The following is a 23,352-nucleotide window of genomic DNA, read 5'->3' as shown; positions in this document are numbered from 1 at the left end:
GGAGTGCCAGAGGTGGTGACATAACTCTTTTTTTCCATTTCAGCCCATCCACATGGACGGTTGCAAGGGCATAAGCTGAGTCTGTGTAGATTGTAACAGTCCGGCCTTTAGCGTACTCCAAAGCTGCTATTAGTGCTTCTAACTTGGCTAGCTGTGCAGAGGCTGGCTGTGGCAATACTCCATCCTGCACAGTGTGAACACTTGCGGTCTGGATGGAACTAACTCTACCACCGCAAATCAGGCTACATTTCCCTGATCTGTTCTGTAGCACCAGCCATCACAAAACAGTGTTATCTCTGACATCAATAGAGGCTCATTTTCAAGATCTGAGTACAACTTTGAAGCCAATTCTATCTTCTGGGCACACACTGTCTGCGTCCTGGCTCACTCCTGATGCCATGTTGGCTGTTTGTGAAACAAAAGTTATGTGTGGTTGGTTAAGAATCTCCCTAACTCATAACCGCCGAGGAAGGAAAATGCAGATGAGTTTAAAAAAGCCACAACACCATGTGTAGTAGCGACTTTCAACGAGTGGCATATTACCGCATGCAAGGTTTTTTCAATGGCTGTCAAATATCAAGTGCAGTCAGTTTGGCCTTGTTCCACTGCGTCCACAAGGGAACTATAATGCATCAACACTTGTTTCTCCCCCTTTGCTTCTGAAACAACACGGCATTAACAATGCCGTTTGTTTCTGAAACATCCAAATGAAAGTCTGAGGAGTAATCAGGACAAATGAGGTACGCAGCAGTGGCTAAAGCTTGTTTGGTGGCAATAAAGGCTCATGGGGTCCATGTCAAAGGGGCTTTCAAATTTTGATTACCTGCTGAGGCGACAATAGAGCGCAGGGGTTGTGTTATGCCAACATAATCATGAATGTAATTTCTGCTGTATCCTGTTAGTCCCAAAAAAGTCAACATCTGTTGTACTGTGTGTGGCTTATGATGATGTAAGATAGAGGATCAATCAATCAATCAATCAATCAATTTTTTTTATATAGCGCCAAATCACAACAAACAGTTGCCCCAAGGCGCTTTATATTGTAAGGCAAGGCCATACAATAATTATGTAAAACCCCAGCGGTCAAAACGACCCCCTGTGAGCAAGCACTTGGCTACAGTGGGAAGGAAAAACTCCCTTTTAACAGGAAGAAACCTCCAGCAGAACCAGGCTCAGGGAGGGGCAGTCTTCTGCTGGGACTGGTTGGGGCTGAGGGAGAGAACCGGGAAAAAGACATGCTGTGGAGGGGAGCAGAGATCGATCACTAATGATTAAATGCAGAGTGGTGCATACAGAGCAAAAAGAGAAAGAAACAGTACATCATGGGAACCCCCCAGCAGTCTACGTCTATAGCAGCATAACTAAGGGATGGTTCAGGGTCACCTGATCCAGCCCTAACTATAAGCTTTAGCAAAAAGGAAAGTTTTAAGCCTAATCTTAAAAGTAGAGAGGGTGTCTGTCTCCCTGATCTGAATTGGGAGCTGGTTCCACAGGAGAGGAGCCTGAAAGCTGAAGGCTCTGCCTCCCATTCTACTCTTACAAACCCTAGGAACTACATGTAAGCCTGCAGTCTGAGAGCGAAGCGCTCTATTGGGGTGATATGGTACTACGAGGTACCTAAGATAAGATGGGACCTGATTATTCAAAACCTATAAGTAAGAAGAAGAATTTTAAATTCTATTCTAGAATTAACAGGAAGCCAATGAAGAGAGGCCAATATGGGTGAGATATGCTCTCTCCTTCTAGTCCCCGTCAGTACTCTAGCTGCAGCATTTTGAATTAACTGAAGGCTTTTTAGGGAACTTTTAGGACAACCTGATAATAATGAATTACAATAGTCCAGCCTAGAGGAAATAAATGCATGAATTAGTTTTTCAGCATCACTCTGAGACAAGACCTTTCTGATTTTAGAGATATTGCGTAAATGCAAAAAAGCAGTCCTACATATTTGTTTAATATGCGCTTTGAATGACATATCCTGATCAAAAATGACTCCAAGATTTCTCACAGTATTACTAGAGGTCAGGGTAATGCCATCCAGAGTAAGGATCTGGTTAGACACCATGTTTCTAAGATTTGTGGGGCCAAGTACAATAACTTCAGTTTTATCTGAGTTTAAAAGCAGGAAATTAGAGGTCATCCATGTCTTTATGTCTGTAAGACAATCCTGCAGTTTAGCTAATTGGTGTGTGTCCTCTGGCTTCATGGATAGATAAAGCCGGGTATCATCTGCGTAACAATGAAAATTTAAGCAATACCGTCTAATAATACTGCCCAAGGGAAGCATGTATAAAGTGAATAAAATTGGTCCTAGCACAGAACCTTGTGGAACTCCATAATTAACTTTAGTCTGTGAAGAAGATTCCCCATTTACATGAACAAATTGTAATCTATTAGACAAATATGATTCAAACCACCGCAGCGCAGTGCCTTTAATACCTATGGCATGCTCTAATCACTGTAATAAAATTTTATGGTCAACAGTATCAAAAGCAGCACTGAGGTCTAACAGAACAAGCACAGAGATGAGTCCACTGTCCGAGGCCATAAGAAGATCATTTGTAACCTTCACTAATGCTGTTTCTGTACTATGATGAATTCTAAAACCTGACTGAAACTCTTCAAATAGACCATTCCTCTGCAGATGATCAGTTAGCTGTTTTACAACTACCCTTTCAAGAATTTTTGAGAGAAAAGGAAGGTTGGAGATTGGCCTATAATTAGCTAAGATAGCTGGGTCAAGTGATGGCTTTTTAAGTAATGGTTTAATTACTGCCACCTTAAAAGCCTGTGGTACATAGCCAACTAACAAAGATAGATTGATCATATTTAAGATCGAAGCATTAAATAATGGTAGGGCTTCCTTGAACAGCCTGGTAGGAATGGGGTCTAATAAACATGTTGATGGTTTGGATGAAGTAACTAATGAAAATAACTCAGACAGAACAATCGGAGAGAAAGAGTCTAACCAAATACCGGCATCACTGAAAGCAGCCAAAGATAACGATACGTCTTTGGGATGGTTATGAGTAATTTTTTCTCTAATAGTTAAAATTTTGTTAGCAAAGAAAGTCATGAAGTCATTACTAGTTAAAGTTAATGGAATACTCAGCTCAATAGAGCTCTGACTCTTTGTCAGCCTGGCTACAGTGCTGAAAAGAAACCTGGGGTTGTTCTTATTTTCTTCAATTAGTGATGAGTAGAAAGATGTCCTAGCTTTACGGAGGGCTTTTTTATAGAGCAACAGACTCTTTTTCCAGGCTAAGTGAAGATCTTCTAAATTAGTGAGACGCCATTTCCTCTCCAACTTACGGGTTATCTGCTTTAAGCTACGAGTTTGTGAGTTATACCACAGAGTCAGACACTTCTGATTTAAAGCTCTCTTTTTCAGAGGAGCTACAGCATCCAAAGTTGTCTTCAATGAGGATGTAAAACTATTGACGAGATACTCTATCTCCCTTACAGAGTTTAGGTAGCTACTCTGCACTGTGTTGGTATATGGCATTAGAGAACATAAAGAAGGAATCATATCCTTAAACCTAGTTACAGCGCTTTCTGAAAGACTTCTAGTGTAATGAAACTTATTCCCCACTGCTGGGTAGTCCATCAGAGTAAATGTAAATGTTATTAAGAAATGATCAGACAGAAGGGAGTTTTCAGGGAATACTGTTAAGTCTTCTATTTCCATACCATAAGTCAGAACAAGATCTAAGATATGATTAAAGTGGTGGGTGGACTCATTTACTTTTTGAGCAAAGCCAATAGAGTCTAATAATAGATTAAATGCAGTGTTGAGGCTGTCATTCTCAGCATCTGTGTGGATGTTAAAATCGCCCACTATAATTATCTTATCTGAGCTAAGCACTAAGTCAGACAAAAGGTCTGAAAATTCACAGAGAAACTCACAGTAACAACCAGGTGGACGATAGATAATAACAAATAAAACTGGTTTTGGGGACTTCCAATTTGGATGGACAAGACTAAGAGACAAGCTTTCAAATGAATTAAAGCTCTGTCTGGGTTTTTGATTAATTAATAAGCTGGAATGGAAGATTGCTGCTAATCCTCCCCCTCGGCCCGTGCTACGAGCATTCTGACAGTTAGTGTGACTCAGGGGTGTTGACTCATTTAAACTAACATATTCATCCTGCTGTAACCAGGTTTCTGTAAGGCAGAATAAATCAATATGTTGATCAATTATTATATCATTTACCAACAGGGACTTAGAAGAGAGAGACCTAATGTTTAATAGACCACATTTAACTGTTTTAGTCTGTGGTGCAGTTGAAGGTGCTATATTATTTTTTCTTTTTGAATTTTTATGCTTAAATAGATTTTTGCTGGTTATTGGTAGTCTGGGAGCAGGCACCGTCTCTACGGGGATGGGGTAATGAGGGGATGGCAGGGGGAGAAAAGCTGCAGAGAGGTGTGTAAGACTACAACTCTGCTTCCTGGTCCCAACCCTGGATAGTCACGGTTTGGAGGATTTAAGAAAATTGGCCAGATTTCTAGAAATGAGAGCTGCTCCATTCAAAGTGGGATGGATGCCGTCTCTCCTAACAAGACCAGGTTTTCCCCAGAAGCTTTGCCAATTATCTATGAAGCCCACCTCATTTTTTGGACACCACTCAGACAGCCAGCAATTCAAGGAGAACATGCGGCTAAACATGTCACTCCTGGTCTGATTGGGGAGGGGCCCAGAGTAAACTACAGAGTCCGACATTGTTTTTGCAAAGTTACACACCGATTTAATGTTAATTTTAGTGACCTCCGATTGGCGTAACCGGGTGTCATTACTGCCGACGTGAATTACAATCTTACCAAATTTACGCTTAGCCTTAGCCAGCAGTTTCAAATTTCCTTCAATGTCGCCTGCTCTGGCCCCCGGAAGACAATTGACTATGGTTGCTGGTGTCGCTAACTTCACATTTCTCAAAACAGAGTCACCAATAACCAGAGTTTGATCCTCGGCGGGTGTGTCGTCGAGCGGGGAAAAACGGTTAGAGATGTGAACGGGTTGGCGGTGTACACGGGGCTTCTGTTTAGGGCTACGCTTCCTCCTCACAGTCACCCAGTCGGCCTGCTTTCCCGGCTGCTCGGGATCTGCCAGGGGGTAACTAACGGCGGCTAAGCTACCTTGGTCCGCACCGACTACAGGGGCCTGGCTAGCTGTAGAATTTTCCACGGTGCGGAGCCGAGTCTCCAATTCGCCCAGCCTGGCCTCCAAAGCTACGAATAAGCTACACTTATTACAAGTACCGTTACTGCTAAAGGAGGCCGAGGAATAACTAAACATTTCACACCCAGAGCAGAAAAGTGCGGGAGAGACAGGAGAAGCCGCCATGCTAAATCGGCTAAGAGCTAGTAGCTACGCTAACCTAGTGGATTCCTAAAAACACGCAAAGTGAATAATGTGTAAATAATTTAGAGGTGATTCAGCAGAAGGAGTGCTTTAGTTAAGGCACGTAAAGATTACACTGGGAAACAAATCGTAATCTAGATAACTAGATCAATCTAACTGCGCAGATTAAACAGCTAACAGATACAGAAAAACACCGCTGTGCTCCGGAACAGGAAGTGATACAATACCTCAGTGAGAGCCAACCACCAGTAGGATCACTGGCTGGGAGTCAGTGTCAGGGCATTCTGTGAAATTGAGCAGCCCAGAAAGGTGGCAGTTTGACGGGCAATCTGCATTTTGCTTTTGTTAATCTTCAATTTCAATTTTTCAATTTATTTTCATTTATATAGCACCAAATCACAACAAAGTTGCCTCAAGGTGCTTCATACAAGTAAGGTCTAACCTTACTAACCCCCAGAGCAACAGTGGTAACTGGTATCCCAGTTTACCCAACAACGTTAGGAGGCTCAGTGTAGCATCCAGGCAGGATCTGGTTGAGGGTGCAGCCAACAGCAAGTCATCAACATATTGAATGAGAACAACATCTGGCAGAAGTTGTGAGAGCAATGGAGCCAAATCTTTCTGTAAAGCCTGATTGAACAAGCCAGGGGAGTCTCTGTAGCCTTGTGGCAAATGGTTGTATGTGTATTTCTGGCCCTCAAAGGTAAATGCAAAAATGTCCTGCGACTGCTGAGTGAGGGGTAAACAAAAGAACGCATTAGCCAAATCTATGACCATAAAATGGTATGTATAGGAGTCAGTGATTTGAGGGCAATATACAGATCTGGCCCAGAAACTTTATCTGCGGCAGTGTTTTTATTAATTTCTCATAAATCGTGGACCATGCGCCAGTCAGAATGGGCAGGTTTTTCAACTGGCAAAATGGGTGTGTTCCAAGGAGATGAAGCAAAACGCAAAACTCTAGCTTGCAGCAAACCAGTTATAGTAGGGCAAATACCCTGTATCTGTGCATCTTTTAAGGCGTATTGAGGGCACCAAACTGGTACTTCTGTGGTGGGGGTGATGTCAATGGCATGGTGCTGGACACAACCAACATCATAATCAGACGTGGTCCATAGGGAGGCAGGAACGCGAGACAACATGTCAGATGTATCTGGATGGTCCGAACATTCTCTGCCATGTTCTTGATGCAGTTCTTGTTCCTCCAAATACCTTTTATCTTGTGTGGATACTGGAATCTTCCACATAGTTTGGCATGTGGAACGAAATATCCCCAAAATATCAGTAGGCAGCCATTGCAGTGTGATGGCTTTTTTTAACCATTGGGCCTAAGGAGTGTGCTTCATATCCGGCCCCTATGGCTAAAGTCACATGGGGTGCCGCCTCATCTTTGAGTACATATCACAGCTGTTGTTACAGATTTAAAGTCACATGGGCAGCCACTCCTGGATCTCCATCGTAGATGGCAGAGGTAATAAGAGTCTCAGTGTGCCGTCATGATCTGCAAGCCAGCCCTCTTTCTAAGTTTCATCAGGCTGTCAGAGATAGTTATATGTACAGTGTAAAGGTCAATTGGAAGTGTGGTAGCCAGTACAGTATCTATCCAAGATTTCCATTCCATGTACTGGCGCAATATCGATGGTGTCTCAAGTCCATCTTGCAACAATCTGGACCAGTATATCTGAGTCATTTCAGGGGGTGTCACTGGGGATGTCATTATTGGCATCATACACAGTATCCCGTCTGCAGCAAGGTCTGAAGAAGAGTAACCTGGAATCTGTACATGCAACCCATCCGGGGAGCAATAAATGGACGTGTTCAACTTAGTCAATAAATCGCAGCCCAAAAGGTTGACAGGGCTGGAAGGCGCATACAAAAATGAATGAGTCAATGTCTGATGGCCTACAACAGCAGGCAAGGGTGCAGCATATCATTGGTGTTGAATATTCCCAGAATATCCTATAGTTCTCAAGGTCTTGTCTGACATGGGCATTGTTTTAGAGGAAACAGAGTTAATGCAAGATGCTGTGGCCCCTGTATCCACTAACATATCATATTCCACCCCCTGTATGCGACACTGCACCATTGGGGGGGGGGGGTTCTGGTGGTATTAAACCCTGATCAGGACATTCTAGGCCCCCCTATTGGCTATCTCTAGGCCAGGGGTGCTGAGGGATCTGATGTTGTAGTGGATTTTTTCAATTTTCAATTTATTTTAATTTATATAGCGCCAAATCACAACATAGTTGCCTCAAGGTGCTTCACACAAGTAAGGTCTAACCTTACTAACCCCTAGAGCAGCAGTGGTAAAGAAAAACTCCCTCTGAGGAAGATACTTCAAGCAGAACAATGTACAAAATGAATATACAGGAAAAGCTGTTGGTGCACAGGACAGGAGGGTCTCCAGCACAACTGCCACACCCATCTCTGGATGGAGCTGCACCTTAAACAGAGAGAAAAAACAGAATCAGGCATCAGAAAGATGAATCGATGTATAGTATAGAAATATTTTTTCCTGTTCTTTTTATTGCTGTTTATGCACCAATCAATCAATCAACTTTTTTCTTATATAGCGCCAAATCACAACAAACAGTTGCCCCAAGGCGCTCCATATTGCAAGGCAAGGCCATACAATAATTATGAAAAACCCCAACGGTCAAAACGACCCCCTATGAGCAAGCACTTGGCAACAGTGGGAAGGAAAAACTCCCTTTTAACAGGAAGAAACCTCCAGCAGAACCAGGCTCAGGGAGGGGCAGTCTTCTGCTGAGACTGGTTGGGGCTGAGGGAAAAAAACAGGAAAAAGACATGCCATGAAGGGGGGCAGAGATCGATCACTAATGATTAAATGCAGAGTGATGCATACGGAGCAAAAAGAGAAAGAAACAGTGCATCATGGGAACCCCCCCACAATCTACGTCTAAAGCAGCATAACCAAGGGATGGTCCAGGGTCACCCGATCCAGCCCTAACTATAAGCCTTAGCGAAAAGGAAAGTTTTAAGCCTAATCTTAAAAGTAGAGAGGGTATCTGTTTCCCTGATCTGAATTGGGAGTTGGTTCCACAGGAGAGGAGCCTGAAAGCTGAAGGCTCTGCCTCCCATTCTACTCTTACAAACCCTAGGAACTACAAGTAAGCCCGCAGTCTGAGAACGAAGCGCTCTAATGGGGTAATATGGTACTACGAGGTCCCTAAGATAAGATGGGACCTGATTATTCAAAACCTTATAAGTAAGAAGAAGAATTTTAAATTATATTCTAGAATTAACAGGAAGCCAATGAAGAGAGGCCAACACGGGTGAGATATGCTCTCTCCTGCTAGTCCCCGTCAGTACTCTAGCTGCAGCATTCTGAACCAACTGAAGGCTTTTTAGGGAACTTTTAGGACAACCTGATAATAATGAATTACAATAGTCCAGCCTAGAGGAAATAAATGCATGAATTAGTTTTTCAGCATCACTCTGAGACAAGACCTTTCTGATTTTAGAGATATTGCGTAAATGCAAAAAGGCAGTCCTACATATTTGTTTAATATGCGCTTTGAATGACATATCCTGATCAAAAATGACTCCAAGATTTCTCACAGTATTACCAGAGATCAGGGAAATGCCATCCAGAGTAACGATCTGGTTAGACACCATGCTTCTAAGATTTGTGGGGCCAAGTACAATAACTTCAGTTTTATCTGAGTTTAAAAGCAGGAAATTAGAGGTCATCCATGTCTTTATGTCTGTAAGACAATCCTGCAGTTTAGCTAATTGGTGTGTATCCTCTGGCTTCATGGATAGATAAAGCTGGGTATCATCTGCGTAACAATGAAAATTTAAGCAATACCGTCTAATAATACTGCCTAAGGGAAGCATGTATAAAGTGAATAAAATTGGTCCTAGCACAGAACCTTGTGGAACTCCATAATTAACTTTAGTCTGTGAAGAAGATTCCCCATTTACATGAACAAACTGTAATCTATTAGACAAATATGACCAATGACACCAGACCAAATTCTTTGTATGTGAGAACTTACTTGGCAATAAATTCAATTCTGATTCTGACTGTGGAGCCTGTAACTCAGTGGTGTCCAAAGACATTTCAGAAAGGGCCAAGAAGGTGCAGGTGACATCACCTTATGGAACCAGAGGTTGCAAAGAAAACCTGCAAAAACTGATGTAATTCCATGCACACCACAGTCTGTCAATTGTTTTTTTGTCTTACGTTGGCATTTGCAACATTGACTTCTTATCTTTTTGTCATGTGTTTGACAGAGCAAGCAGCTGGCGTTTACCACCGGGAATCACGGAAAGGAAGATACCAGCTGACGTATAAAGCAGCCAAAGCTGTGTGCAAATATGAGGGAGGGCACCTGGCCACTTACGAACAGCTGGAGGCAGCTCGCAAAATAGGTCCTCAGCAACTTAACACTCATGGTCACCTTACAGCATTTACTGTCCTTGGTATTCAGACTAAGGCATGAACTAATTGATGGCATGTGTGAAAAGATCTCAAGACCTCAGTTTTGCAAATGGAGCCCAAATCAGACACATTGGTGTATGTAGGTGTGCATACATGTGTACAGTACACTTTTGACTGGCCTATTGCCTAGCAACAGCAAGTATGGCAATACAGCATCTCACCACAGGGCAACTGGGCAGATGTTTGCGTCTGAGCCTCATGATATACTCATTGACAGGCGTAACATTTGACATAATTGGAAAGAGCCTTGTTGTTGGGATATTCTTGGGAGGGACTGTTGGAACAACCAGACCAAAAATAGGTGTATCCACCCAGAGATCTGGCCACTTCCAGGTTTTCACACTTCAGACAGTGCAACCACTGCAATGTGGAGTTTTGCATGATCCCTGGACAACAGTAGGAGATGGTGATCTTTGCTGAGCAAAAGTATATTCCAGTTGCCCACCCATATGAGCTGCCTCAGGTATGGACCTGGGTGCTGCCATGCAGTGGACAACTTCTCAGCATTGCACCAGCTACCATCCTCCAAAGACAAGGCCCTTGGTGCTTGCCAAAAAAATATATAAATATATAAATTATATAATTATATAATTATATATATATATATATATATATATATATATATATACGAGGTCTGTCAAAGTAACGGTCCTTTTTATTTTTTTCAAAAACTATATGGATTTCATTCATATGTTTTTACGTCAGACATGCTTGAACCCTCGTGCGCATGCGTGAGTTTTTCCACGCCTGTCGGTGACGTCATTCGCCTGTGAGCACTCCTTGTGGGAGGAGTCGTCCAGCCCCTCGTCGGAATTCCTTTGTCTGAGAAGTTGCTGAGAGACTGGCGTTTTGTTTGATCAAAATTTTTTCTAAACCTGTGAGACACATCGAAGTGGACACGGTTCGAAAAATTAAGCTGGTTTTCGGTGAAAATGTTAACAGCTGATGAGAGATTTTGAGGTGATACTGTCGCTTTAAGGACTTCCCACGGTGCGAGACGTCGTGCAGCGCTCTCAGGCGGCGTCATCAGCCTGTTTCAAGCTGAAAACCTCCACATTTCAGGCTCTATTGATCCAGGACGTCGTGAGAGAACAGAGAAGTTTCAGAAGAAGTCGGTTTCAGCATTTTATCCGGATATTCCACTGTTAAAGGAGATTTTTTTAATGAAAGACGTGCGGACGGATTGCAGCGTCGGCTCGCAGCCGCCGCGACGCTCCGCCACAGGAAAAACACCTCCGTTGGAAGCCTTAAGGACAAGTTGGAACATGTCCAGCTGTTAAACAATTTCTCATATACTCACTCCACTGAAAGCCATCAAAAGCCACCTGGATTTTACAAATGGTTATCAACACGGAGGTGTTTTTCCTGTGCCGCAGCACCGCGCCGGCTACGTCCCGACGCGCGGACCCGTCCGCACGTCTTTCATTAAAAAAATCTCCTTTAACAGTGGAATATTCGGATAAAATGCTGAAACCAACTTCTTCTGAAACTTCTCTGTTCTCTCACAACATCCTGGATCAACAGAGCCTGAAATGTGGAGGTTTTCAGCTTGAAACAGGCTGATGACACCGCCTGGGACCGCTGCGCGACGTCTCGGTCCGTGGGAAATCCTTAAAGCGACAGTATCACGTCAAAATCTCTCATCAGCCGTTAAAATTTTCACCGAAAACCAGCTTAATTTTTTGAACCGTGTCCACTTCGATGTGTCTCACAGGTTTAGAAAAAATTTTGATCAAACAAAGCGCCAGTCTCTCAGCAACTTCTCAGACAAAGGAATTCCGACGAGGGGCTGGACGACTCCTCCCACAAGGAGTGCTCACAGGTGAATGACGTCACCGACAGGTGTGGAAAAGCTCACGCATGCGCACGAGGGTTCAAGCATGTCTGACGTAAAAACATATGAATGAAATCCATATAGTTTTGAAAAAAATAAAAAGGACCTATACTTTATGGACAGCCCTTGTATATATATATATATATATATATATATATATATATATATATGAGGTCTGTTAGAAAAGTATCCAACCTTTTTTTTTTTTTTGCAAGGACCTGATGGATTTGAATCACGTGTGCTTGCATGAGTCAAACTTGACTCTTCGTGCGCATGCGTGAATTTTTTCACGCCCGTCAATTGCGTCAGTTGTTGGCAAGCAGCATTTGTGTGAGGATGGGTGGAGTCTCTCGTTTTTTCTTTGCAAGGAAATGGTGGAACAACTGGAGCAGCGCGACTGCATCAAATTTTGCCAGAAACTGGGCGACAGCCAGGTGGAAACCATTCGGAAGATTCAGACGGCTTTCTGTGGTTTTTCAGTCATGTGACTATCCGAGAAATTGTGGAAGAGGTGGGCATCATTTTTCAGAGTCCAGCATGTCCTGTGAGACTTCAACACGAAGGTGCTTTTGCTCCACTGTTAGCGGCTTCGGCATGAATTTCGCTGCAACTCTTTTCATGGCCAAATCTTCTGTCACAGTGGAATGTGCCGAAAAAGTGCTGATGTCCACCTCTTCCGCAATTTCTCGGATAGTCACACGACAGTCCCACATCACCACAGCGTTCACTTTGGAAATGATCTGGTCATTTCAGCATGTTGATGGCCGACCGGAGCGAGGCTCGCTCTCCACCGTTGTGCGGACGTCTTTAAACCGGTTGTACCGCTCCTTAATCTGTGTGATGCCCAGAGGATCGTCACCGAAAGCTGTCTGAATCTTCCGAATGGTTTCTACCTGGCTGTCGCCCAGTTTCTGGCAAAATTTGATGCAGTTGCGCTGCTCCAGTCATTCCGCCATTTTCCTTGCAATGAAAATCTGTCGAGAGCACTACACACAACCTCAAATGTTGCTTGCCAGCAACTGACGCAATCAACAGGCGTGAAAAAATTCATGCATGCGCACGAAGGTTCAAGGTTGGCTCATGCAAGCACACGTGATTCAAATCCATCAGGTTTTTGCAAAAAAATAAAAAGGTCCGATACCTTTCTAACAGACCTCGTATATGTATGTATATATACGAGGTCTATATATATATATATATATATATATATATATATATAGAGAGAGAGAGAGAGAGAGAGAGAGAGAGAGAGAGAGAGAGAGAGAGAGAGAGAGAGAGAGAGAATAACTGTTGTGTCTGCTGATTTGTGGATGTTCATGCTGGTTATACGGTTGTAAATAGAGCTTTACGGCTATTTGCGACCGTATAACAGCATGAACATTCGCAAATCATCAGACACAAGGGGTTATTCCCATTCTAATTCAATTCCATCATTTGCACAGTTTATTTTTCTGTAGTTAATTTGTCGAGCCGAGGGAGTGTTGCTCCAACAGCGGTCAGGGCGCAAAGTAATCCATCAAATGTGAAAATCCTTCTAATACATCAAATGTGAAACTGTAATTCTGTATCAGAATCCACATCAATACTTTTGTATGGTAACTTAAATTCACCCATTTTGGCGGCGTCCGTACGTAACTTGCTCTCGCTGTCAGCTAACAGTGCTAATAGCTAGGAGCATGCGCAGCCAGTGTTCTGTCAAATTGCGTGTCTTGTCGCATAAATCGACTGTTCCGCAACCCGATAATACTGCGCATGCATGTGTAGTTGCGGGTTGGACAGGAAGGATATTTGACAAAGGATATTTGAAATTGTCGAATATTTTGCCACCGTTACCTCGATATTATACGGTCTGAAATCTCACACGATTAACCAATCAGATTTGTGGAAAAAATGCAGTTGGATTAGAACTATGCTTGTGAGTCAGCAGCCATCACCCCTAACTGGTCTCCATGAAATGTGAAGTTGCATCAGAAGACATCTGATGTAAAACTTGTGCCAAATCAACATGTAGATCAATGTCTGATCATACATCAGACATTGATCTACATGTTGATGCAACTTCATGTTGCATGGAGACCGGTTAGGAGTGATGACTGGTGGCTCACAAGCAGCTCATTTGTCCTTTGACAGGACTTGTTTTTCATCCTGATGGGCATCATGCATCCTCCTCACCAGTGTACATGCCAGTGGATGAGCCGGTTTCGTGCCACCCACCTGCACTGCACTGGGTTACATTGTCACCAGGAGCAGAGTCAGTGAGAGCCCTCACTGCCAAAGGTGGTAGACATGTAGAGGTGGAGGAAGCATCATGACATGATCTTGGTGTAACAAAGCAAAAAAAGGTTTTAAGTCCATCCTGTCCTGATGAACTGATAAACCACCACCAACAGCATTTGTGTCAAACTGCCAAAGTTCATGGAGAAATAACCAGACTTATGAAGCTTTGTAGTTTTACACGAATTGTTGCTTTTGTTTTGAAATTGTTTCTTTGTAGATTGATGAGTGAAGAGGAGGAGCATGAATGTGCTCTGCACTGGACTTTGGACCAGGTTTTTGGTGGTCTTTGGTGTGTTATTTTTCTGCTGCCTCCTTATAATGCACCAAACACTGTGAATAGCTATGCCTCAGTTTCAAACCAACACGCCCACTAACGCACAGATGAGACCAAGTACTTTTACAAAATGACAAGTGCATCGGGTTGAACAGGGCAGTGGTACTTGTGTTGTGCACCACGTAGAGGACATCGCCAAATAAGTCTCTATTTAGAAATGATAAAACCAATGAAAAGATGATTAGAAACTCACTTTGTCACGATGAAAGTGAATTTAATGAGTGAAGTACATGCAGCTCAGAAACACTGTGTGTGTGTGTGTGTGTGTGTGTGTGTGTGTGTGTGTGTGTGTGTGTGTGTGTGTGTGTGTGTGTGTGTGTGTGTGTGTGCATGTGTGAAGCCCTGGTCCCACCAAGTTAGGCCTCTTTCTTTGTCATTTTGGTGGAGGAGTTAGGAAACCGGTTTTATGACCTTTCCTAATGAGAGGATCTGCCCGTTTCAGGGTTCCATGTGTGTTCTGCTGGCTGGTTTGACCAGGGACGTGTTGGCTATCCCATCGTCAAATCCGGTGCCAACTGTGGCCTTGGGAAGGTGGGCATCATTGACTATGGCTACAGGCTTAACAAAAGTGAGAGATGGGACGTGTACTGCTATAACCCAAAGTGTGAGTCTGTCTTCCACAAAGTTTCTGCTTTACATCTTTAAGCTTCTTTAAAGTCTTTTGTGTTAGATTTAAATTACAGCACGGGGGTGGGGGGGTGTCCACATCCTCCAGCTACTGCACGTTTGTGTTGTTGCTGCACATTTATTCATTACTTTTCTGCCACTTATCCTGGCCAGGGTCTTGGTAGCAGTAGCCCAAACAGCTCAAACTGCACTTCCCCACCCTTGGCCAAGCCCTGTAACCCCTCCCTGGGGATCCCGAGGCATTCCCAAGCCAGCTGGAAAATATAATCCCTCCGGTGTGTCCGGTGTCTTCCCAGAGACCTTCTCCCAAGTGGCCATGCCTGAAGTCCTCCCTAGGGAGATGACCACATGCCCTTGCACATGTAAAGCTCTAACTGTGCTTTGACCCGTTGTGTTTTTACTACCAGGTTGTAAACCTTTTTATGATACTCATAACTAGCTTTCGAAGTTGCACAAGAACCAGTGCAACCTGACCTCAGAAAAAGATCATTCAGCCAAGGCGTCATCAACTTACAGAACAGCCAACCTGATACCTACCAGCATTTGAACTGAACTCTTTATTTGTGCTGGAAAGTTGGACATTTTAAGATGGACTTCTATGGGAAGTGACTCACTTTTGGAGCCAGCCTCAAGTGGTCATTCAAGGAACTGCAAGATTTTCCCCTTCTGCATTTGCCTTAAGTCAGAAGACAGGAGGTTGGAGTTTGTGTTCAACCTGACTAATAAAAGCAGTACCAAAATAACCCTTTGATATCATGAATGTGACCCACAGCTAAGGAGTGTGGTGGCGTGCTGACTGAAGAGCAGAGAATCATTCACTCTCCCGGATTCCCTGATGAATACCAGGATCAACAGATCTGCTACTGGCACATCAGGGTGCGCCTTGGCCAGAAGATCCGTCTGCACTTTATGGACTTTGATGTGGAGGATGACCCTGCTTGTCTTGCAGACTACCTGGAGGTGTATGACAGCTATGATGATGTCTCAGGCTTTGCTGGGAGGTGAGGTCATGTCCTCTTGTAAGGGTAGAATATTTTTTCAACTTATTACATGACACATTGTTACAAACAGTTAGACAGGAAATAGGACAGAAATCCAATGTGGGGAAAGGTGACAAGCAGAGTTCCCCCCCAGCTTCTGTTTCTTTTTCCCCATTATTCTTCAACTCATTTAAAGTCTTGTATTTATTTATTCAAGTTTTTTTTTTTTTTTTTTGTAAAAATAAGAAATGTAAATAAAGTTTGAAAAAAAAAGAAAAAAAGGCTTCTGTTTATGTTTTGCTTCCGGAAACACGAGTCCGACGTGTGGTTTTTGAATGTACAATGTGAGCAGTCAGATCGCATCAGAGCATCGGGCCGTATAGTATGAGAACATTAATCGTGTGCTCTGAACTTTCACCTGCGGTTTTGTCGCACAGTTAGAGTACAATGATTGAAAATATTGTACAGTGTCTGCCCAGCTTAATGGGGAATTCCCCTTTGGCTGACCAGGTAGAGTTCTGGTCTTTAGTGCGAGCAGTCTGGGGTTCGATCCCACTGCCATCCCAGCCACAAAGGTCCTACAGTCACATATAATTAGGTATTCTAATTATTATTACAATTAGTAATAATTATTAATTAGTAATAATAATTATTAATTAGTAATAATAATAATTGTATTTGTAATAATTGTAATTATTGTAATTATGTAATTGTATTTGTAATACAATTAGTATTACAAATGTGGAATTTTTCAGTATATACGGTGCATTCGGAAAGTATTCACAGCACTTCACTTTTTTCACATTTTGTTATGTTACAGCCTTATTCAAAAATGGAGTAAATTCATTTTTCCCTCAAAATTCTCCTGACAACATGAAAATAATTTTTTAATTTTTGCAGATTTATTAAAAATAAAAAACTAAGAAATCACACATGCATAAGTATTCACAGCCTTTGCTCAATACAATATTCAAATGCATACTGCTCACCTGTGATCAGGACCCCTATAAAATGATTAACACCACTAGAAAGGGCGACTCTTCACTGATATACAGTGTATCCACAAAGTATTCACAGCACTTTACTTTTACACATTTTGTTATGTTACAGCCTTATTCCAAAATGGAATAAATTCATTTTTTCCTTCAAACTTCTAATCACAACACCCCATAATAATAATCTTGAAAAAGTTTTTCAAATTTTTGCAAATTTATTAAAAAAATAAAAAACTAAGAAATCTCATGTCCATAACTATTCACAGCCTTTGTTCAATACTTTGTTGATGCACCTTTGGCAGCAATTCCAGCCTCAAGTCTTCTTGAATATGATGCGACAAGCTTGGTGCACCTATCTTTGGGCAGTTTGGTTCATTCCTCTTTGCAGCACCTCTTAAGCTCCATCAGATTGGATGTGGAGCCTCAGTGCACAGACATTTTCAGATCTCTCCAGAGATGTTCAGTCGGATTCAGGTCTGGGCTCTGGCTGGGCCACTGAAGGACATTCACAGAGTTGTCCTGAAGACACTCCTTTGATATCTTGGCTGTGTGCTTAGGATCATTGTCCTGCTGAAAGATGAACCGTCACCCCAATCTGAGGTCAAGAGCACTCTGGAGCAGGTTTTCATCCAGGATGTCTCTGTACATTGCTGCATTCATCTTTCCCTCAATCCTGACTAGTCTCCCAGTTCCTGCTGCTGAGACAGCATGATGCTGCCACCACCATGCTTCACTGTAGGGATGGTGTCTGGTTTCCTCCAAACATGAAGCCAAAGAGTTCAATCTTTGTCTCATCAGACCAGAGAATATTGTTTCTCCTGTTCTGAGAGTCCTTCAGGTGCCTTTTGTCAAAGTCCAGGTGGGCTGTCATGTTGCCTTTTACTAAGGAGTGGCTTCTGTCTGGACACCTGCCATACAGGCCTGATTGGTGGATTGCTGCAGAGATGGTTATCCTTCTGGAAGGTTCTCCTCTCTCCATAGAGGAATGCTGGAGCTCTGACAGAGTAATCATTGGGTTCTTGGTCACCTCCCTGACTAAGGTCCTTCTCCCCTGATCACTCAGTTTAGATGGGTGGCCAGCTCTAGGAAGAGTCCTGGTGGATCTGATCTTCTTCCATTTACAGATGATGGAGGCCACTGTGCTCACTGGGACCTTCAAAGCAGCAGAAATGTTTCTGTACCCTTCCCTAGATTTGTGCCTTGAGACAATCCTGTCTCAGAGGTCTACAGACAATTCCTTTGACTTCATGCTTGGTTTGTGCTCTGACTGTCAACTGTGGGACCTTATATGTAGACAGGTGTGTGTCTTTCCAAATCATGTCCAATCAACTGAATTTACCCCAGGTGGACTCCATTTAAGCTGTAGAAACATCTCAAGGTTGATCAGTGGAAACAGGAGACACCTGAGCTCAATTTTGAGCTTCATGGCCTGTGACTTATGTGTGTGAGAGAGAGAGAAAAGCAGGTAATCAGTAAAAGAAACCAGTAATTTCTGAATGTTTCACAGTGTTTCACTCTGAAGCAAAACTAAACCTAAACCCTTGCGACACCACATGAAAAACATTTTTTTCTTCCTGCTGATGTAGTTGAATTATATTTCCCAAATGGCTTGGGAACACCTTGGGAGCCCCCAGGAAGAATTAGGTCTTAGCCAAGGATAGGGAACTGTGGGATGCGCTCGTCGGTCTACTGCCACTACGACATGGACCCCGATAAGCGTCAGAAAATTATGATGAATGATAATGTCATCAAAGCAGGAAATGTTCCATGTCTCAGATCTGTGGTTCAGCCGCACTCTTAGCGAGAATCGAAACTGGATACAGAGACTCAAGAACAACTCCGCTCATGTGCAATGAATGACACCATGAAAATAATTTGGGCTTTAAAGCAAGATGAATGTGTGGCAAAAGGAGAGGTTACAAAACGGAATATGGCAAAATAATGGTTCTGTCTTGTTTTCATCATCATTGGAGGTCAAAACCATACTCGTATGACCACCAACCAAGCAGAAAAAAGCCATAAATACAAATAACAAAATCAGAATTAAACAGATTCCAGTCAAGCTACTGGACATATATGTGCTCTTGACCACAGACCTCATTCACATCACAACCATATCAACAGATTTTTATCTTTCTGGACCTCTCAGGGTTAACTATACGAGGGCTGTCAATAAAGTAACGGTCCTTTTTATTTTTTTCAAAAACTATATGGATTTCATTCATATGTTTTTACGTCAGACATGCTTGAACCCTCGTGCGCATGCGTGAGTTTTTCCACGCCTGTCGGTGACGTCATTCGCCTGTGAGCACTCCTTGTGGGAGGAGTCATCCAGCCCCTCGTCGGAATTCCTTTGTCTGAGAAGTTGCTGAGAGACTGGCGCGTTGTTTGATCAAAATTTTTTCTAAACCTGTGAGACACATCGAAGTGGACACGGTTCGAAAAATTAAGCTGGTTTTCAGTGAAAATTTTAACGGCTGATGAGAGATTTTGAGGTGAAACTGTCGCTTTAAGGACTTTTCACGGTGCGAGACGCCGCGCAGCGCTCTCAGGCGGCGTCATCAGCCTGTTCAAGCTGAAAACCTCCACATTTCAGGCTCTATTGATCCAGGACGTCGTGAGAGAACAGAGAAGTTTCAGAAGAAGTCGGTTTCAGCATTTTATCCGGATATTCCACTGTTAAAGGAGATTTTTTTAATGAAAGATGTGCGGACGGATCCGCGCGTCGGGACGCAGCCGACGCGGTGCGGCGGCACAGGAAAAACACCTCCGTGTTGATAACCATTTGTAAAATCCAGGCGGCTTTTGATGGCTTTCAGTGGAGTGAGTATATGAGAAATTGTTTAACAGGCAGGACATGTTCCAACTTGTCCTTAAGTCTTTCAACAGAGGTGTTTTTCCTGTGGCGGAGCGTCGTGGCGGCTGCGTCCCGACGCGCGGACCCGTCCGCACGTCTTTCATTAAAAAAATCTCCTTTAACAGTGGAATATCCGGATAAAATGCTGAAACCGACTTCTTCTGAAACTTCTCTGTTCTCTCACGACGTCCTGGATCAATAGAGCCTGAAATGTGGAGGTTTTCAGCTTGAACAGGCTGATGACGCCGCCTGAGAGCGCTGCGCGACGTCTCGCACCGTGAAAAGTCCTTAAAGCGACAGTTTCACCTCAAAATCTCTCATCAGCCGTTAAAATTTTCACTGAAAACCAGCTTAATTTTTCGAACCGTGTCCACTTCGATGTGTCTCACAGGTTTAGAAAAAATTTTGATCAAACAACGCGCCAGTCTCTCAGCAACTTCTCAGACAAAGGAATTCCGACGAGGGGCTGGACGACTCCTCCCACAAGGAGTGCTCACAGGCGAATGACGTCACCGACAGGCGTGGCAAAACTCACGCATGCGCACAAGGGTTCAAGCATGTCTGACGTAAAAACATATGAATGAAATCCATATAGTTTTTGAAAAAAATAAAAAGGACCGTTACTTTATTGACAGCCCTCGTATACACTGGTTACACTGACTGTGGAGCTGGTAGCTCAGTGGGGTAAGGAGTTGGACTACCCATATGTAGATGTGGGTTTGATCCCTGCTTCATGCTACTTGTTGATGTGCTTGTACAAAACACTTTATCTGCAGTATCAGAGTCCACCTGCCTGTAACTGGGTACTGGCCCTGACTGGGGCAGTACTCTGCATTGGACCGGAGTCTATCCGGGGGGAGTCGTAGACTCTCGTCCATGACACACCACAGAATCCAGGGACTTCAGGGTGTAAATTGGACTTATTTTATTTGAAATATTAATTTTGTGTTATTGTCAACATCATCTCGTTTATGGCTGACAGAAGAGGAGATATTAAAAATAAAGTAATGTGCATGATTTAACAATTTTAAAGTATAAATTATTCATTTTTGTGCATCACTTTGTTTTTCCACTGACATCTATTGCCCCTTTGATCTTTCTGGACAGGTTCTGTGGTGATTCTTTGCCAGATGACATCATCAGCACAGGTCAGGTCTTTTTGATTTTATCTTGCCTGAATGACTTTTTCAACACGCCACTGTGATGCATATGTGGAACAACAACCATCACACGTCTGTCTCTGTGTCCAGGAAACGTGATGACACTAAAGTTCCTGTCTGATGCTTCGGTGACAGCAGGCGGCTTCGAATTACAATACTCCGTCTTCAACTGACTGCTTCTACCTCACAACCCTACCAACTATTTCCACTTTTCAAACACTGCCATATTTCTGTTGCTGTATTTGATCGTGATGGCTCCAACGTGGACTGTAATTAATGAATTGTGATTAATTAAAGAAATTGTGATTTTTGGTCCTGTGGGAGGTTTACTGTTGTGTTGAACATCTTAATGAGCAGAATGAGGTGTGATTCACGATGTCTATTCCCCCCACAAGTAAGATGAGATAAATGTGTGGAATAGTATCAGACCATTCTGAAAAAAATTTACATCTCATCAAAATCTGCAGAAGATAGCAAATATGTTGGGAAAGTGTAGTGACACGGACCCACAACAAGGGGCGCAAATGAACGGTCAATAGATGAGCCAAAAAGTTAACAATTAATGTTGTGAATGTGCACAACGAACATACAGACAATCACAGAATATCATAACAGTCAATACACAGAGGTGACGTGTGGGCAGGCTTGAGGATAGAAGACGTCTGTCCTGAGAAGAGCCGGAACCACACGATTTCCGCCGCCCCAGAACCTGGTGAATACTGGAGCCGCCAAGTCCCGAATTCCCAGGTGATCACCGTCCCCGACTGTCGGATCTGGTACTGCTGGCGAAGAACAAAGACAGTCAAGTGTGGGTGTGTGTACACCCAGTAACAACAACGGTGGGAATGCCACCTCCACCTCTCACTCAATTCTTGCAGCGCGTCCTCAGAGGAAAAAGAGTGCCGTATTGCACAGCCTCCACAAAAGGACCGGAACTCCTGCAAACACTCACAATAAACAGATTCTCAATATTTCCACAAAGGCTGAGGATATTACCTCCTATGAAGTATGATATCTCGGCAACGAGGTGGAGATGACGTCTGGTCTTTATGGAGTGAGATGATGTTGAGTAGATGGGTGACAGCTGTCAAGAGGTAATGAGCGACAGCTGTCAGCGCCCTCTCGTGCCTGAAGCCCGCACTTCAGGCAGGGGCGCCCTCTGGTGGTGGGCCAGCAGTACCTCCTCTTCTGGCAGCCCACACAACAGGACCCCCCCCTCAACGGGCGCCTCCTGGGGTGTCGGCGGATCCAGGATGAAGCTCCTCTTCACCCAGGAGCGTTCTTCGGGTCCATACCCCTCCCAGTCCACCAAGTACTGGAACCCCCGACCCATCCGACGGACGTCCAGGAGCCGGCGCACCGTCCAAGCCGGCTCCCCATTGATGATCCGAGCAGGAGGCGGCGCCGGTCCGGGAGCACAGAGGGGTGAGATGTGGTGAGGTTTGATGCGGGACACGTGGAAAACCGGATGGATCCGCAGTGAAGCCGGGAGTTGGAGCTTCACTGCGGCAGGACTGAGGACTTTGAGGATCCTGAAGGGGCCAATGTACCTGTCCTTAAGTTTTGGGGAGTCCACCTGGAGGGGGATGTCCTTCGTGGAAAGCCACACCTCCTGCCCGGGCTGGTAAGCAGGGGCCGGGGATCGCCGGCGGTCTGCATGGGTCTTCGCCCTCGTCCGGGCCTTCAACAAGGCAGAACGGGCGGAGCGCCACACCCGACAGCACTTCCGCAGGTGGGCCTGGACCGAGGGCACACCGACCTCTCCCTCCACCACGGGAAACAACGGGGGCTGATACCCCAAACACACCTCAAATGGGGAGAGGCCGGTGGCAGAAGACACCTGGCTGTTATGCGCATACTCGATCCAGGCCAGATGGTTACTCCAGGCCGTCGGGTGCGCGGATGTGACGCAGCGGAGGGTCTGTTCCAAGTCCTGGTTGGCCCGCTCTGCCTGTCCGTTCGTCTGTGGATGGTACCCAGACGAGAGGCTCACGGTGGCCCCCAGTTCCCTGCAGAAGCTCCTCCAGACGTGTGAGGAGAACTGGGGACCACGATCAGAGACGATGTCGGAAGGTATCCCATGCAGACGGACGACGTGGTGGACCAGGAGGTCTGCTGTCTCCTGGGCTGTTGGGAGCTTCGGGAGGGCCACGAAGTGGGCCGCCTTGGAGAATCGGTCCACTATCGTGAAGATAGTGGTGTTGCCCTGGGACGGCGGGAGGCCCGTGACGAAATCCAGGCCGATGTGGGACCAGGGGCGATGAGGCACCGGCAGCGGCTGGAGGAGTCCTTGGGCCTTCTTATGTACTGCCTTGCCCCTGGCACAGGTGGTACAGGCCTGGATATATTCCCGGACGTCGGCCTCCATAGACGCCCACCAGAAGCGCTGCCGGACAACTGCCACGGTCCTTCGCACCCCTGGATGACAGGAGAGCTTGGAACCGTGACAGAAGTCCAA

The 23,352-nt window shown here is 44.4% G+C and overlaps 1 protein-coding gene across 1 annotated transcript in view; it reads left to right on the top strand.

Moving 5' to 3' along the window:
- The window catches only part of tnfaip6 (tumor necrosis factor, alpha-induced protein 6), a 63,837-nt gene extending 42,716 nt beyond the window's left edge, over positions 1 to 21,121 (top strand). The window contains exons 2-6 of the mRNA XM_034187099.1: positions 9,623 to 9,760; positions 14,718 to 14,879; positions 15,675 to 15,903; positions 20,842 to 20,882; positions 20,985 to 21,121. Of these exons, the coding sequence (XP_034042990.1) occupies positions 9,623 to 9,760; positions 14,718 to 14,879; positions 15,675 to 15,903; positions 20,842 to 20,882; positions 20,985 to 21,067 (653 nt within the window). The 3' untranslated portion in view covers positions 21,068 to 21,121. The remainder of the gene's footprint in view (positions 1 to 9,622; positions 9,761 to 14,717; positions 14,880 to 15,674; positions 15,904 to 20,841; positions 20,883 to 20,984) is intronic.
- Positions 21,122 to 23,352: the final 2,231 nt, after the last annotated feature.

The sequence above is a fragment of the Thalassophryne amazonica genome, chromosome 14 (genome assembly GCF_902500255.1).
Source record: "Thalassophryne amazonica chromosome 14, fThaAma1.1, whole genome shotgun sequence".
Lineage (NCBI taxonomy): Eukaryota > Metazoa > Chordata > Actinopteri > Batrachoidiformes > Batrachoididae > Thalassophryne > Thalassophryne amazonica.
This window is presented reverse-complemented; position numbering and strand designations above follow the sequence as displayed.